Raw genomic sequence first — 17,555 nt, 5'->3', positions numbered from 1 at the left:
GAAGTTTTGGTCAACAATCAAAACTGCTTACCGATGAGTTCACCTATTAAATGCGCAAAGGCGATGTACTTTTTTACCACAATTCTATGTATTGTGAATTTTTGTCCACAACTTTTGTGGCATATAAAGGCTAAAGGATACTACGATATTAAATCATGTGGTTGAAATATTTATCAGTTTAATCATTAAAATGCATAAACCCAATTACACATCCAAGTTAGATCAATTTTCAAAGTTTTGCTCCACAATAAAAACTGCTTAGCTATGAGTTCGCCTTTAAAACGTGCAAAGGCGATATACTTTTTAGCCACAGTTCAATGTAATGTGAATTGTTGTCCGCAACTTTTGTATCTAATAAATATCCACAGTTTTGACAAAAATAAAAAAATAAATATCCACGATTAAAAATATTCATTGATCTACCAAAAGTTATCATGGATGTACCCTTTTTGTTTTAGATTGATCTATATCAATTAGGAAGAACAATAATTATGAGAATTTTAAATATGAAAAAATGATAAAAAAAAATTATATTTAAGACATAACACGTGATGAGTTTTGAATGATTTGTAATGTCATTCAACAAAATTCAATAATAAACTAAACTGTACACAAGTTTTTCCCATACAGTTCCAATGGAACCTGCAATCATTCATAAAAATTATTTTTCTTTTTTAACCACATAACATGTTGGAGCATTAAATACTTGTCTTCTGTTAATTTGTTTGACTTTGTTCTTTCTTACTTTTTCCACCGTCATCTTCCTCACCGCTCTGTTCACAACCATCAAACCCAATAACCACCATTTCTACCTTTCTTTCTCACCACCACGACGACCAATCTATTCCACCGTCACATTTGCCATCAGCACCGCACCACCAACCACCACATCCCAACTCAACAACATAATGGACGAACTCAAAAACCACCAAATCCACCATGAATTAATGACCTCAACCATCTAGGAGAAAAACCCTGTTGGAGCTGTTTTATATGGAAGACTTAATTGATTTTACAATTTAAGATCCAAATTTTTAGTTTTATTAAATCATTAATTGAAAGAGAGCATTTTTTTTTCCACGACACAAGATACTGTAAGTTTCGATGAAATCAGAGGTTGTTGAGGCCGTTTGTGGTGAAGAATCAAGATATTGAGTTCAAGAATGACAAGAAAAGAGGATGTGTCATTTGGTTTTAACCTTGGGCTTGGTGTTAGCAAAGGGTTAAAGTAGAAAATAAATGTACACCAAAATTACATTCGAATTTTGGACAATACTGGGGTACTCACTAGGGAGTACCCAATTTACTGACTTCATAATGTGGGCCAATGAGAATAGGCCACTTGTCTTATCTAAAACTGTCCCAAACATTGGTTATCTTTGTAACCAAGCATTAATCATCTCCCTCACCCTCAAGCCTTGTTTTCTCCGTGCACCCTAACAACAACCCCATCAAAAAGGATTAGAGTGGGATTGATATCGAAGAGGACTAGGTGGGACGCCATAAAAAAGACGGTTGACGTTGGACTCGTCAGTGAATAGAGGGGTTGGGGTAGTTGAGGTCGTCAGATGAGAGTGGGTGGAGTTGGGGTTGCTAGGGAAGTAAGGGATTGGGCCGAGCTCGCCGATGAAGAGAGGGTTTTGGGGTGGGCTTACTAGAGAACTAAGGGATTTAGGGTTGGTCTCGCAGGAGAAGATAGGTGTTGTTATCATCGAGGAACAGAGAGGCAAAATCGCCAGAGAAGAGAGGGGGTTGTCTGCACGGCAAGAAGGGAGGAATAAGATGGTGCTTGTTTGGTTACGAAGATAGGAAGAGTTTGGGGTGAAATTCATTTGACATGTGTTAAATCTGTGATGGGCCATGTAGGGTAGTCAGTAAGCTGAGTACTCTTTAATGAGTACCCAATTATTGTCCTCGGATTTTTAAGTTATATTTTAAAGATAGGAGCCACGTGTTAGGTGAGTTTGTGAGGACTCACTTTTGATGTGAGTTCCATTAGCAAAGTCCAATAATATACGTATAAGGGAGGTGTTATCGACAAATTCATTTTTATTTCACACACTCTTCTTAATTTTTGACCGTCCGATTGAATGAATTGAAGAAGATTAATGAATAAAAATTAACAAGGTGTATGTGAGATAGAAAAAAGTGTGTAAATAAAACTATCTATGTATAAAACGTTTTCTTACTAGAATATGACCATTGACTTTGATTGTTGCACAATTTATACCTATACTAAAACCCAACACAAAATTACTGTTTATCAATAGTAGACAGACTAAAACGCCCTCACGTTAGTTTTCAGTCAATGCTTTGTGCCTTTCTGTACGGTAAATTACCGCATATGCCCTTTCTATCCACCCATTCTCCATTTGTGGTGCCTTTCTTTTAATCTATTCTTGATTTTCTCAAACCCACGTACAACATTTGTGGCATAGAAAATGATAAAATAATAATTAAAAAACTGATGACATGACAAAAAGTGTTTAAAAAATGTGAGTTGAATCAAGCCACATGGTTTGTGGCATAGAAAACAATAAAAAATTATAAAGTAATTGGATGCACTGAAAAAGTTGTAAAGTAAGTTTGTCTACTGGGATTACAAAGTTAAGGATGATATTATAAACGGGAAAAGGATCCTTATCGGATTATTTTTCTGAGGATCCTAGCGATCTTGTGATCGTGATTATTTATCGTAAATCATGTGATCAATTTTCATTAGGTACTCTTTATATTTAATTTTAAATTTTAAATTTTAAAATAATTTCTAATCATACGATATACGATTAACAATTACGATCACAGAATCTCTAAGATCTCCGGAAAATGATCCGGTGAAGATCCTTTTCCAGTTTTCCTTATAAACGCAGGAAAGATTGATTCGTCTGAGTTGATTACAATGAAAACGCTCAAGGATACAGGGGCAATAGGGAAGCAGATTGAAAATGGAGTGCGCTAGATGGGACATGGTGCTAAACAGATCCAATGGCCAATTCATCTGGAGCAGACAAGCAGGTGGAGAAAAAAAAATCAAAAGCAACAAGAAATGAACCCAAATTAGACCAATAAACACTCAAAAGTTTTACAATATTAGCTTTAATTAACCCCAAATTTGAAAACAAATTATGGAAACAACACAGGAAGCAAAACCCAATTCATCATCTCCCTACCAAAAGATGCAGAAACAGATGTACCAAGCAGCAATTTAACTAATGAAAACAAGCATATTCAATATTCACAAAATACAAACTAGAACAAACACATATCAAGCTAAAAAAACTGACTCGATCCAATTGAGTTGACCCAAGTCTCCCCAAACATACAAAAATCCAGCTCAAAGTTCAAAGCTCTGGGAAAATTTCAAAATACTCACATAAGCTAAAAGTTCAAAGCTCTATGGATTATCTTCTACCCTATATTTTTAGCACAATATTTTATAATATTGGTATAAGAATTGACGTTAAACTGTGAGGTGACAGAAGGTCCTTAAAGAGTATCATTAGCATATATCTTGTAAGAGCCTAATGAGTAATTTTTCATTGTCATCACCACTTTGACATGTGCCCTTATTGATCCACTCATCTTATAACACATCTATCTATTTGTTAGTTTATAACATTTGTCTTTTACGATACAAAATTAACGTCCTTATGATGGTGACACCCTTAATCATAAATTCTAGTAAATCACAATTGTGCTTAAATTCACTAAATATGAAAAAAATAAAAAAAAATACTCATGTAAATTTGTTTAACTCATAACTCAATAACATAACATATTGTCGAATGACAGTCACACCGAAAAATCCCTCTATACGGACCAAAGCCTTTTATAGTTTTATCATGGAAAAAAGGAAAAAAAAAACCCAATAACATAACATACTATCGAATGACAGTCATACCGAAAAATCCCTCTATACCGACCACCTCTATACGGACCAAAGCCTTTTATAGTTTTATCATGAAAAAAAAAAAAAAAAAAATGGGGTTGGACACAAAAGCACAGAAATGACCGAAGCTTTTCGTAGTGATAACTGTTTATAGACCAATAGAAACACATTTTTAACAGTAAAAATATTAAAAAAAAACTTTCCCATTTCTTGGAAAAAGAAACCACGAAAAAGCCAGTCAAGCACTCTCTCAAAGGCAAGAGTCTATTGAGCCAACGGCACTAAATTGCAGTCCCTAAGTCGTCGCTAAGTTGGACAAAAATGGCCGGCCTTCTTTATCCATCTCCATTCACACACTTTTTTACAATTTTCCCGGAAAAAATTATTGGGCAAATATTTTTATATAAATCGTAGGTGGCACTTGTTTTTTTGTTGACCGGGAAAGTCTGTCTTTGTGGAAAAAGAAGGAAGCTTTGCTGTGGATTCAAGAACCCTTCTCCGGGATCTTTGATTCATCTGTGTTTTCTGCAAGGGAATTATCTCAGGTGAGTATTTTGAAAATTTCACAGAGCTTTGAACTTTAGCTGGATTTTTGTATGTTTAAGGAGACTTGGGTCAACTCATTTGGATCAAGTCAGCTTTTTGAGCTCGATATGTGTTTGTTCTAGTTTGTATTTTGTGAATATTGAATCCGCTTGTTTTCATTAGTTAAATTGCTGCTTGGTACACCTGTTTCTGCATCTTTTGGTAGAGAGATGATGAATTGGGTTTTGCTTCCTGTGTTGTTTCCATAATTTGTTTTCAAATTTGGGGTTAATTAAAGCTAAATATATTGTAAAACTTTTGAGTGTTTATTGGTCTAATTTGGGTTCATTTCTTGTTGCTTTTGAATTTTGTTTCAGGGCTTGGTGTTTACTGATGCTGGGGTTTTGTGGAATTCAGTATTCTTGAGCTCTGGTAATAAAATATAGCGAATTTAGGCGATTTTGATGGCTTTTTCGATGTATATTTATCAGAACTAACTTTCCTTAGCTAGGGCTACGATGTAGTCATGATTATGAATGCTTAAATTGTGGTTACAAAGTCAAGGATGATGTAGATAACAGTATAGGCACTCATTGTTGTAAAGCAAGTTTGTCATTATGGTTACAAAATCAAGGATGATGTAGATAATGTTTTCTCTTTGTTCCTATTTTTTAATTACATCGTTCAGCTACATTCAAATTATAATTTAAGGTGTATATTTGTGTTGGATAAAAAATGGAGTGTGTTTTATGAATGAAATTTCTGTATAAGAATGCCCAGGTATTTACATATATATGTGTGTATGCTTAGGTAAATTGTCATTTAGGTAGCTGAGTGAAGTCCTTATGATGATTACGATTTGGGATTTATATTTAGTTATATTAAAAAAATTTATTTGGTTAAAAGAAGAGGGGAAAAATAAAGAGGAAGATAAATTATGTGCGTAGATAGAGATTTCTTAGTTTAAAGTGTGTGAGCTTTGTAAATTTTTTTTTAATCTTTCTTAGAAACAGAGCTTAAGAATAAAGAGGAAGAAAAATTACGTGCCTAGATAGTGATTTCTCAGTTATTAGTGCTTTGAATGAAAAAAAAAATATTCATTGTAATATTGGTCCTTTGTGTATCTGATTTGTAACTGTATTTTATATTGCAGATCATTGTCAGGGCAATTTATATAACTAAAGAGTGCTCTTGTTGAGATTGACAAAAAAAAAAAAAAAAAAAAAAAAAAAAGAAGGTGAGTCCGGCTACTAAGTACCGTTGAGTTTGGAATTTGCAAATCTCTATTAATCATTTTGATAAATGCTTACATATGTGTGTGTGTGTGTGTGTTGCCATTGCTTTGAATGAAAAAAAATATTGTTATAGTGTTATTGTTTTGTACATCTTATTTTTGACTACGTTTTCTATTGCAGATTAGTGCCACAACAATTTATATAAGCTACAAAGCGCCTTTACTGAAATTGGAAAGAAAAAAAAAAGGGTGAGCTGGCAAGTAATGTCATATTTAGAATTTACAAATTTTTTTAATCTCTACTAATTAATAAAACACTCATTATCAACCAAAACTCTATGAAAGTACTAGTTTAATCCTCTAATTAAAACAGAACATAAATAAGAAATATGGGGCAGAAATTTAATTTCACAAAACCAAATTTTGGTGTTTTTTTTTCAAAGCCTCACCTACATGTAATCCTAACTTCCTAATTAAAAAAAATAAATAAAAAAAAAACCCTTCCCACTCCCACATTCTCTATCATTCTCTTCCTCTCTCCTTCTATTTCAAAAACACAAATAAAAAATTTCTTACACACTTTGTGTGTGCCCATATGCTAGTTATATTGATGATTGTTTATACAATATAAATGTGTCTTGGTATTTGTCTCATTCTTTAAAAAAATTTGGTATATCAAATGTCATTCAATGTTAAATTTGTATTTCCGTTTATTTCTTTTGTAGTGTGGTTCAGTTTTTTTTTTCTTTTCTTTTATAGGGTAAAAAATCTTTGGTGGTGGTTAACGATTTTGTTACTTCACAGTTTAATAAATTTATTGTTGAATAATATTTATGTTGTTTTTTCATAGGGTTTGAGAACGTGGCATTATTTAACGTCAAGTTAGTTTTGTTTGCGTTGCAAGATTCTCTACACAAAAGGTAAGTGATTTAAAACTTCTAAAATTATTGAGTTCAAATTTATACCATCTGGTTTTTATTTTGTACAATTAGAAGAAAGTTTCATATTCTATTTAGGTTTTATTATACTCAAATTGAAATTTTAATTTTAGTAGTTTGTTTGCATATAATGTTATATGTGTTGTTTTAATATGTGTGTTGCATCTTTGTAAATTTTTTCCTTTTTCCCAATTTGTTTGCAGCTGTTTGTTTTTCAATTGGTCATAACAATTTGTTTGCAATGTCTAAAAGATCTATAAATTTAAAGCTTATGGATTATGATGTTGGATTTCAGAGTTGACCCATTCACAAAAGTTATAAAACTTGTCATTATGAGTGAATGAATATTTTTTTTTTCATTTTTGTTTCTTTTAATTAAGCATATTTAAAAGAAAATTTTTAAGCAGTAGCATTATCAAATATTTTTTGGTTGACTAATCCTTGTCTCTTCAAATTTAATTTTTGTCCTCTCTGGAGTGTTCGTAACTTTGTGCACATGCTCAGTAAGAACTGGGAAACTTCCTCGCATCAGGAGGAGGAGGAGGTGGGGTTCATTCTCTACTTTTCGTTCTTTCACTTTTCTTCTGTTTGAATGCACACAATTTCTACGCCGAATGTGCTGAGAAATTTCGTCTTTTTATTTTTTATGGTTTCTTTTTGGTCTAATCTTTTTTGATAATTTCCTCGATCGTCTATATTTTTTGTCCTCCCTGGCATTTGTAACTTAGTCCACATAATAAAGTACAATTTTTTATTTCGTTGGATCGCTTCAGGTGCAACTATTGTTCAGATTCTCTATCTTCTCTCTGTAATCAAATACTTCCTTGGATCGCTTTATTCTCTTGTCTTTCTAAGAGATAGAGAGATGGAGGTGATTGGGACTTCTTCTTCTGGTGCTGCTGGTTCTGTTACTGCTGTTGATGATGTTAATATCCCCCCTCTTCGAGAAAAGTATGATGTGTTTATTAGTTTCAGAGGTGAGGACACCCGTCTTACTTTTACCAGCCATCTTTATGATGCCTTACTTCGCAAGAAAATCGAAACCTACATGGACTACAGGCTGGAGAGAGGAGACGAAATTGGACCCGCCTTACGAGAAGCAATAGAGAAATCAAGGCTTTCGGTGATCATTTTCTCCGAAAACTATGCGTCTTCCACATGGTGCTTGAATGAACTCGTGCATATACTCGAATGCAAAAGGAAATATGGCCAGATGGTTGTATCCATTTTTTACGACACCAGTCCATCAGATGTGCGAAAACAAAAGCGGAGTTATGCAGATGCATTTGCTCAACATGAAAATCGTGAGGACACCAGGGATAAGGTGAACGTTTGGAAAGCTGCTTTGGTGGAAGCAACCGGTTTATCTGGGTTTGATTATTCAAACAAAAAATGGTAACTAACTTTGTAACTTGCATCAATTTCTACTTGTGATTATTTCTTTTCAAATTTTGATTTTTATTGTTTATAGGAAAGGATATTCATTACATAGACTTCAAATTTTTATTAGGTAAATTGAACCTTATTCATAATCAATACAAATATAACACTGAGAAACACAAATTAACCATATTTGACATAAAATTCTAAACCATGACCAATTCACCAAACTTACACAACATGAAACTTTACCCCATATCTTTCCCTCCAATACTTCACTATACTAACGTGTGTGTACCTTACCGAAAACCCCATCACAAAAACATCTTTTTTCGAAAATGAATCACCACATCACCAAGCAAACTGTTATTCAAATGAAAAAAACTACTTAATACTTAATACCATAACCATAAAACCATAAACCACACTCAATATAATCATTAGCTAAACCAACACCATATTCAACATTCATACAAATAAAAAAATTAAAAAAAAAGGGTCAAATTAAACACCTTTAAACCACAAAATCGAAAACAACAAACCATATAATTAGTGAGTGCAGACTTTCCGGCATTCGGGACACCAATTATGCCAACAGACAATGCCTTTTGGTCCTCCGCCTTCACCATTTCCTAAGTAACGTGAACGCTGATAAGTAACGTGAATGTTGATAAACATTCAGCACATAAGAATAAGAATAAGAATAAGAATAAGAATAAAGGTCATCGTTGCCTTATATACTTGTATAAACACAATACACAGCTTATCCCAGCTGAAGCAGAACTTGTAATTCATGCGAACTTTCTCGCTAAGCAAACAAATGGGTGTGCGAATTAGCTCAAATCCATGAAACTTTGAGATTGAGCAGGGTGGAGTGGTGGGTTTTACCTTGTTCGCATACAGAGGGACTAAATCTCTTTCCTTCATGAACAAATCTTGCTCTATAGTTTTGCTGCTGCTACTAAATCGGCTTCTACTCGTCCTAATTCCTTATTCTCCTAATCGCAAAGAGGAACAATGATGTCGAAGAGAGGGAGCGACACCTGAGGAAAGCAATCTCAGATGACCAACACGTGGGAAAATTTGACAACAGCTATGCCAAAGGGCATATTAGTAATTCTACTATGCAAAAATAAAAAATACAAAGGAAATGAACCAGTGCAAGGCAAAAACATCAACACACTGCGTGAACAGTGTCTTTGAACTGGGTTTACTATACATCGCTTATCATTTGTAATCCTATTTTGCAGGACGGAGGCTGATTTCATTAAGGAAGTTGTGGAAGATATTTCAACGAAATTGAAACGTGAAACCTTATGTGATTTAAAGGGCATGGTTGGAATTGAGAGCCGCATCGAGCAAGTTGAATCGTTATTAAGCACTGATGATTGGAAAGGTGTTTGCACTGTAGGCATTTGGGGTATGGGTGGTATTGGAAAGACCACCCTTGCTAAGGCTGTGTTCAACAAACTCTCTTCTAAGTTCGAAGCTTCTTGTCTTCTTAACAATGTTAGGGAGAAGGCAGAGCAAACAGACGGAGTCGTTAAATTGCAAAAAACACTTCTTAAAGAGATCTTAAAGGAAAAAAATCTCTCCATAAATATGAAGAATGTTAAAGAAAGGCTCGGCCGTACAAAGGTTCTCATTGTTTTTGATGATGTTAGTGACTGGAGGCAAATAAAAGATCTAGTTGGACACTACGAAGATGGAAGTAGAATCATCGTAACAAGTAGAGAACGGGGCGTACTCAAGAAAGCTGTTAGTGATAAAAAATATATATATGAGGTTCAGAAAATAAAAACTGATGACGCTCTTCGGCTCTTTCAATTTCATGCTTTCAAGGGTAACTCTCCCAGAGAAGATTATACAGAGTTGTCGGCAAGGGTGGTAAAATATGCTGGAGGCATTCCACTGGCTCTTGAAGTTTTGGGTTCCCTATTCTTTGAATGTGAGAGCAAAGACGAGTGGAAAGAAGCATGGAGCACACTGAGAAATTATCCCAATGAAGAAATTCAAAATACGTTGAGAGTAAGCTATAATAGATTACCAAGAAATGTGCAGGAGGTATTTCTTGATATAGCATGCTTTTATAAAGGGGATCCTATGTGAGCATGTAAAAACGATGGTAGACTTTGGCCAACGGCATGGTGGTTCATGTGCGGCAGATGGAATTAGAGTTCTCTGTGATAGGTCTCTCATATCGATTGCTTCGGAACAGGGAACCATAGATATGCATGATTTGGTACAAGAAATGGGTTGGTCAATTGTTCGCCAACAATGTATTGAAGAGCCCGGAAGACGCACTAGGTTGTTCACTGATGAGGATATCTATCATGTATTGAAAAATAACACGGTAAGAGCTGCAAGTGGATTCACAATTTTTTTAAACAATAAAGAAAAGAAATAGATCGATAAAATACTGTGTACTTGCTATGAGAAGACAGCTAGAGAAAACTCATTTACAAAAAATAAGTCATATTCCTACAGATGTAGTTTTGATTAAATTTTGTTGTGTGTTAGTGTGTTCACATTTGTACTTTGCTGTTGGTTGTCAGGGAACTGAAAACGTTCAAGCCATAATCTTTCCCCGGTGGTCAAGGATTGGAGAGCAAAACTTGGATAGTGCAGACTTCAAAAAGATGTATAATATGAGATTGCTCAAAATTGATTATGTGATGAGCAAAATATTGAACATTAAAACTCTCTTTCTTCCCAATTCTCTTCGTTATCTTGAGTGGTTGGGATATCCTTTGAAATCTTTGCCCCCAGAATTTTCTCCTGAAAATCTTGTTGAGCTTTACATTTGCTTCAGCGAAGTCACGCAACTTTGGGATGGAGGCCAGGTATATGTGCTTGTTATAGTTTTTCTTTTTTGTGTAAGATGTAGTGCAGAAACTTATTCAGACTATGTTGTTAATTCTTACCTTTTCTCTTTGATTTGTTACAGAATCCTAAGAACTTAAAAGTGATCTACCTTAATTATTGCAATCGTCTAACTGCACTTCCAAATATCTTGGGGAGTCCAAATATTGAGCGCATGGATCTTTCTGGATGTGGAAGTTTGGTTGAAATTCCTCAGCATTTTAAAAATCTTGACAAACTTACTCATCTTAATCTTTCATCGTGCAAGCGTCTCAAGTATCTTCCAGAGATGCCAGACAGTATTGAGCATATGGATCTTTATGGATGTGAAAGTTTGGTTGAAATTCCTCAGCATTTTAAAAATCTTGACAAACTTACTCATCTTAATCTTTCACTGTGCAAGAGTCTCGAGTACCTTCCAGAGATGCCAGACAATATTGAATTCTTAGATTTAAGCTCCACTGGCATAAAGGAGTTGCCGTCATCAGTTTGGTCTCATGAAAGAATTTCTTCCTTGTATATTTCCCATTGTGAAAAACTCAAGGAACTTCCAAGCAACACTTGCAAGCTGAAAGTCTCTGGTGCTTTTAGTCTAAATGGCTGCACCTCTCTTGAAAAGTTTTGGGAGCTTCCCGGGGGTATTGGTAAATTAGATTTGTCTCACACAAGAATACAAGTATTGCCCACATCATCACTGAGGTGTCTCCTTTGTCTCACCAAACTTAAACTGAGGAATTCCATGAATATTGCGAGTCTCCTACCGAGAATTTGTGAGTTGAAATCTCTTGAGGAACTTGATCTCTCTCATTGCTCTGAACTTGAAGTTGTCCCAAGTAGCATCTACGAATTAACAAATATAAAAACGCTCAGCTTTAGTTACTGTCGGAAACTTCAAAAGTTTTGTCAGCCGACTGGCTCAGTTGGTTTTCTCTCACTTGAAGTACTAAACCTCCATGGCAGCGGTATATTAGAAATCCCTGAGTGTGTCATTTGCTCAACCTCATTACGGGTTCTTTATCTGGGAGAAACCAAAATTCGGAGCATACCCTCAAGCATTAAACAAGTTTCTCAGCTGTCTAGGCTGTGCTTATTCAACTGCAAGAGCCTTCGATCTTTACCAGAGCTCCCAATGGTACGTCGTCTTCATGCAGATGATTGCAAGTCACTGAAGACAGTATTGAGTTCAAGGACTGCAATTACACGATGTTGGAATAGATATGAATTGCTACAAGAGAAACATACTTTTTATGATTGCAGAAGGTTGGGTGGTTATGATGCAAGGAGCAGCATAATGGTTGATTCACAGCTTAGAATCATGCGAGCGGCAACTGCGTCTTCAAAGTTAAAAGAAGAGAAAGAAGATTTCGTATGTTTCTCAACTGCATCTTCAAATTTAAAAGAAGAAGAGGAAGAAGGGAAATTAAAGGCAGATTGCTTATGTTTGTTAGAGGAAGGTCGGGTATGTCTCTCTCTCTCTCTCTCTCTCTCTCTCTCTCTCTCAAGTAACATGATGTCAATCAATGTTGCAGGAAAAGTTTAAAGAGGAAGATTATGTATCTCTCTCTCTCTCTGTTAAGTAACAAGATGTCAATCAATGTTGCAGGAAAAGTACTCTGGGCCCTCAGTTTCCATTGTATGTTCGGGAGATAAAATTCCAAATTGGTTCCTACATCAAAATGAGGGGGCTTCAATAAATGTCAGGCTTCCTGCAAATTGGTTTCGTGAAGGTTTCTTGGGATTCGCTCTCTCTTTTGTTACATCCGGATGCTTTTATCCATATGTGTGTGAATGGAAGTACAATTTCAAAACTGGAGAGGGGGAAAGTCATGAAATCAATTGTTCTTACACTATAGGATTTGATGATGGCTCTACTGATTACATAAATACACAGCATGTGTTCGTATTGTATAAAGACCTTGAATATGAAGAGAGAACAAAATGGTCCTCTGCTTTTTACGACCGCGTCACTGAGGTCTCTGTTCACTTGTATGCCGTGGAAAACGATCTGGTGGTGGAAAAGTGTGGGATGTGCCTATTGTATGCCGAAGATGCTGAGAAATTAAAATGTGATGTCATGTCGCAACAAGAACAAGATGAGCATGCAGCAAGTGGGAGTGGTGATCCTGAAGCCAGTGGAAGCAATGAATCTGAGGAAGCAAGTGGAAGCGATGACTCTGAGGAAGAAAGTGAGGGTGGTGATCCTGAAGCCAGTGGAAGCGATGAATCTGAGGAAGCAAGTGGAAGCGATGACTGAGGGAGAAAGTGGGCGACGAGGAAGCAAAAGAAGACGACTAGTCTTGGAAGAGATGAGCCAGATGCAAGTCGAAGGGATAAAAGTCGAAGGGATTAATCTGTTGTTGGTTTAGGGCTCTCCTAAACTGATCTTTAAAAAATAATTTAAAGATAAAAAATTTGAGTAGTTCATCCAGTATTCAACCACAATTCATTGAGTTCTACAAATATAATTAATACCTGCGTCATAATAGATCACCTATCAATTAAGATTGCTATACAAACCAAAGAATTCGGTTGATTCAAAAATCGAAGCCCATAACAAAATTTATATAATATATTTAGAGAAAATTTTGTCAAAAGAGAAAACAACTAAAATCATTGACAAATAGATACAACAAAGATAAAATTCATTGGAACTCCTGTTGAAGAAAATAATAAGCAACATTTACGGAAAAAAAATGCAACGATATTGAGAAAATTACTTGACCTTCTTTGTCATTGATAACTATATTGACAAAATTTGATATAGAATCAACGATATTGAGAAAAGAAAAAAGTGCAAGGCCTTTGAGCTTGTTTCTAATTTCCTCATAAACATACGAACAAAAAGAAAGAAAAAAATGAGTGCAAATAAAACATTCTGAAATACGATTTTCTTTTATCAGATTCACATCTTTCATTTTAAGAAGTTACCTCTGAAAATGCCAATCTATCAGCAACATCATTTGTGCACTCAAAAAGCCTTGTTAGCTGACGGGTTACTCTCAAGATAGAAACTGGAACTCTTGTTATATTTGCCTCTTGCCCCGCAAACCTTTCACACAATGTTATTACCTGAAAGCAAAAGGCACTTTTAAAAACCCCAAACCTTGGTTATAATGAGGGTGAGGCACAGTAGGAGCTGGCCTTAAGCTCAGTTGCAGAGTATAAAAATTAGAGGAAGAAAGGACAATGAAGGGCATCTGGTGGTAAACATCCTCGCTCACCTCTTGGGTTGTCCAAGCGCGAGGGGCCAGCAAATGTGAGAAGCTTCCCGCTGACTTTCTCATTTCTTAAACCTATAAGGGTCAGAGGAGCTACATACTAATACCAAAAATAAAAAGTGTTCAGATACCATAACGAGAGGTAAACAAAAAGAAGGTATTTCTAACATCAACCAGGGAAACGGTCAATGCATGATTAAACTGGGTGTCCATGTATGCAATTCTTGTGGGGCCATCTGTTCCCCATACTGATTTCTCTTCTAATATAGGCACTGCAATACTGCATACTGTCCAATAATCCCCTGAGAATAAAACGTAAAGATAAGCCCTTTCACGTCGTAGCTAAAACTAACATCAAAATAGATATTCCATCTCACAACGAAACACAAGAAACTGTAATGACAGAAGGATAACTAGCATACATAATTATTGATTGTTCTATGAAATCATGTCCTTGGAAAGATTCGTTTCCGAACATATGATCATTCTCCACGCATATGCATACCTTTTCAGGGTGTGTGTGCTTAGATGCATGCCTGTGTTTTGAATGATTTTTAAACATGCAACTTCTTATAACTCTATCTGGTTTAATTGTTGTTCTGATAAAGAAAGTGAATGGGGGTTGGAGGAGTGCTACATGAGAATAAGAACAATAAGAAGATACGGAAATTAATTTGAAACATCAAGCTGACGGTGAAGCACAAATCTGGATATGCCAGTAACAAGATAGTAAGAGAGGAAGTTTAAGTGAAACCTGCTTCCATGAATCCACATAAACGAATTATGACGTGATTTAATTTATGCATGAATCCTGGAGAAACTTTTCAGTGCAATACTTGATCTCCATAAGTGGAACTTCGGGATGCTTGTCACAGTTGTGGATGGAATAGAAAACAAATAAAATAACTTCATTGTGTAAGAGCAACTTTTCCTTCCCAATCTACCTAAATGGAGAAAATGGTTAGATAAGACCAAAAATGCACGCAGGACACATTAGTAAGTCCGGTAATGTTTACTGCAACATATAAAATAACTTCATGATCTTAGATGGATACACGAATCTCTAAATTGAATCGCAACATTTTTTTTAAATGTTGAACAATCCATAGACCTTTTCTAATTTATTCCTATTTTTTATTTGAACAAGGAATAACATAAATACACAAAAAGGTAGGAAACCAAAATTAGACAAAAATATGCTTTAATGGACAAACTGATCATTTAACGAATGAACTGCTCGTTCTGCTTATCAATGATAGCTTCAATAGTTGGGCATTAAAACTCACTTTTTTATGGGCTCTTTAAAATTTATAAGAGTTAGTGAATTGGAATTACATTGACAACAGTAGCACGCCAATCTCTTAGAAAATCGTCAGGGGTTGGTCTCGGTCTAACCAAGCACCTAGCATCATGTCCCTCATGAAGTGCTCTCCTCACAATCTGCCTCCCCAAAGTCTCGGTGGCGTCGACCACCAGTATGCTGGAGGGTCTGACGAGTGTCCTCCAAGCAAGATTCACAGCCCCAGCTCTCGCCCTGGCCGTACATTTCATGAAACGCCACGTATTGGTCCCTGCACACACAAATCAAAAATTGAAAATTCAGTTCTTTTCAAATTTGAAAACAAATATGGGTTCTTTTCAAGTTTGTAAACAAAAATATGGGATTTTTTTTGCGATTTGTGAATAAAAATGGAAAAATGAAAGCTTTCCTGTTGAAGGGAGGATACAAAAGAGTGGCGGTAGAGGTGGAAGAAGATGACGAAGGAAGGAGATGGTCTGTAGCTAAACTCCGGCATCATGACAGCGAGGCTTGGAACGATAGCGTTTCGGAGTCATGGTGATGGAGGTTTCCTGGTGTTGCTAGCAGGGTGGGAAGCCTCCAAGCCATTGCCATTTTTCAAAGCCCTCTCTCTCTGTCTGTCAGTGTATGAGCTCCAGGTTGCCACGTCATTCTCCAAAGTGGACTAGGATTTTCTGCCACTTGTCGCAGCTCATTTCTGTCATACAACCCAACTCGCCCTGACCCTGGCATATTCAAGGTCACTTGGGCCGACTTCCAAACGAAGCCCAATTAGTCAAGACAAGGGGAGGACGTCAGAAAAAATAAAATTGAGTAAAACGAGTCTTTGCAAGAGTTGAGTTGATTTGATCAAATTTAAATTCCTTGCATTGCGAATGGTTGGAATTAAAAGTCCATCGAGCAAATTAAATCGTTATTAAGTATTAATGATTGGAAAGGTGTTTGCATGGGTGATATTGGAAAGACCACCATCCACGACCATATATAATCAAACATAAATCGCATATATGTGGGCGTAGGTGGCGTTGTGTTTATAGATTTTATTCAATATGAGAATCCCAAAAGCATGAGTTTTCCCCCTTCCAGGTTGAGCGTAACTGATCATATCTCGCCCTTGCATCACTGGTTCCACACACAGCCTCTATACCCAAAATCCCCAACAATATATATATATATATATATATATATATTAATACGTAGTCCATATACAAATCAACCGGCCTGTGACTAAGGCATAGGCGGATTTCGTACTTAAATTTCCATAGAGTCCCTCCAGATCAAAGAGTCTGTACAATTATCCTCTTGAAAAGGTTTGAAATGTTAGGGAGAACTCAGAACAAACAGATGTACGAGATCGCTTGGAAAAAAAACTTCTTAAAGAGATATTAAAGAAAGAAGATCTATCCATAGGATCGACTTTTGTTAGAGAAAGCCTCAGTCGTACAAAGGTCCTCATTGTTTTTGATGATGTGAGTGATTCAATGCAAATGAAACATTTAGCTGGCAATCGTCTTTAGTATGGCACTGGAAGTAGAATCATTATCACGAGTAGAGATAGGAGGACGCTTAGGCCAACTGTTGAAGAGGATATGATCTACGAGGTTGAGGGATTAAAACTAAATGACGCTCTTCAGCTCTTTTATTCACATGCTTTCAAGAATAACAGCTACTCCTAGGACATATTATAAGGGGTTGGCAGAAAAGCGCTGGATTATGCTGGAGGCATTCCTTTAGCTCTCGTACTTCTGGGGTCCTTATTCCTAAATTGCAAGAGCAAAGAAGAATGGGAAGATGAATTGAACAAACTGAAAGAATTTCCCAATGAAAATATCCATAAAGTGTTGAGACAAAGTTATGATGGATTGGGAAGAAATGAGAAGGAGATATTTTTGGATATAGCTTGTTTTCATAAAGGGAAGGATGTGGACGAGGTAAAACAAATGTTCGATATTTGTGGATTCTCTGCGGCATGCGGAATTAGAGTTCTCATTGATATGTCTCTCATATCAATTCATTCAACAAAGAAAAGAATAGAGATGCACGATCTGCTACAAGAAATGGGAAGCATAATTATACTTGAACAGTGTATTGAAGATCCTTGTCAACGGAGTAGGTTGTTCAAGTATAAGGAAGTCCATCGTGTACTGCAAAATAACACGGTAAGAGCTAAACGTATTCAATTTCTTTCGTTTCTATTTTAATAAAAACA

The 17,555-nt window shown here is 35.9% G+C and overlaps 3 protein-coding genes and 3 long non-coding RNA genes across 7 annotated transcripts; 5 read left to right on the top strand and 1 right to left on the bottom strand.

The window, feature by feature from the left end:
- Nucleotides 1-4,292: 4,292 nt before the first annotated feature.
- On the top strand, nt 4,293-5,618 carry LOC125472468. Its single transcript, XR_007254433.1, has 3 exons — nt 4,293-4,434; nt 4,792-4,846; nt 5,568-5,618. It is a non-coding gene; the product is annotated as an uncharacterized LOC125472468 (long non-coding RNA).
- Nucleotides 5,619-5,838: 220 nt separating this feature from the next.
- LOC125472470 lies at nt 5,839-7,437 on the top strand. Its single transcript, XR_007254436.1, has 3 exons — nt 5,839-5,897; nt 6,499-6,568; nt 7,360-7,437. It is a non-coding gene; the product is annotated as an uncharacterized LOC125472470 (long non-coding RNA).
- A 14-nt stretch (nt 7,438-7,451) lies between these two features.
- Nucleotides 7,452-7,985, top strand: LOC103932895 (disease resistance protein RPV1-like). Its single transcript, XM_048573914.1, has one exon. It carries the CDS (start codon nt 7,452-7,454, stop codon nt 7,983-7,985), a length of 534 nt encoding a protein of 177 aa, XP_048429871.1.
- Nucleotides 7,986-8,689: 704 nt separating this feature from the next.
- Nucleotides 8,690-10,636, top strand: LOC103937867 (disease resistance protein Roq1-like). Its single transcript, XM_048573970.1, has 2 exons — nt 8,690-10,319; nt 10,522-10,636. The coding sequence occupies exon 1, from the start codon at nt 9,299-9,301 to the stop codon at nt 10,073-10,075; it is 777 nt and encodes a 258-aa protein (XP_048429927.1). The 5' UTR covers nt 8,690-9,298; the 3' UTR covers nt 10,076-10,319; nt 10,522-10,636.
- A 367-nt stretch (nt 10,637-11,003) lies between these two features.
- Nucleotides 11,004-13,082, top strand: LOC103937870 (disease resistance-like protein DSC1). Its single transcript, XM_048573913.1, has 2 exons — nt 11,004-12,287; nt 12,432-13,082. The coding sequence occupies exons 1-2, from the start codon at nt 11,004-11,006 to the stop codon at nt 13,080-13,082; spliced, it is 1,935 nt and encodes a 644-aa protein (XP_048429870.1).
- A 450-nt stretch (nt 13,083-13,532) lies between these two features.
- On the bottom strand, nt 13,533-15,998 carry LOC125472469. Of its 2 annotated transcripts, none has more exons than XR_007254434.1 (4): nt 15,382-15,998; nt 14,801-14,990; nt 14,050-14,348; nt 13,533-13,897 (listed from the first exon to the last, which is right to left on the bottom strand). It is a non-coding gene; the product is annotated as an uncharacterized LOC125472469 (long non-coding RNA). The 2 variants fall into 2 exon arrangements; XR_007254435.1 differs by having other exon boundaries at nt 14,801-14,986.
- Nucleotides 15,999-17,555: the final 1,557 nt, after the last annotated feature.

The sequence above is a fragment of a genome, unplaced genomic scaffold (genome assembly GCF_019419815.1).
Source record: "Pyrus x bretschneideri cultivar Hongxiangsu unplaced genomic scaffold, Pyrus_bretschneideri_v1 Contig7, whole genome shotgun sequence".
NCBI classification, from domain to species: Eukaryota; Viridiplantae; Streptophyta; class Magnoliopsida; order Rosales; family Rosaceae; genus Pyrus; species Pyrus x bretschneideri.
The sequence above is the reverse complement of the archived record's forward strand: the minus strand, read 5'-3'. Positions and strand labels throughout refer to the sequence as shown.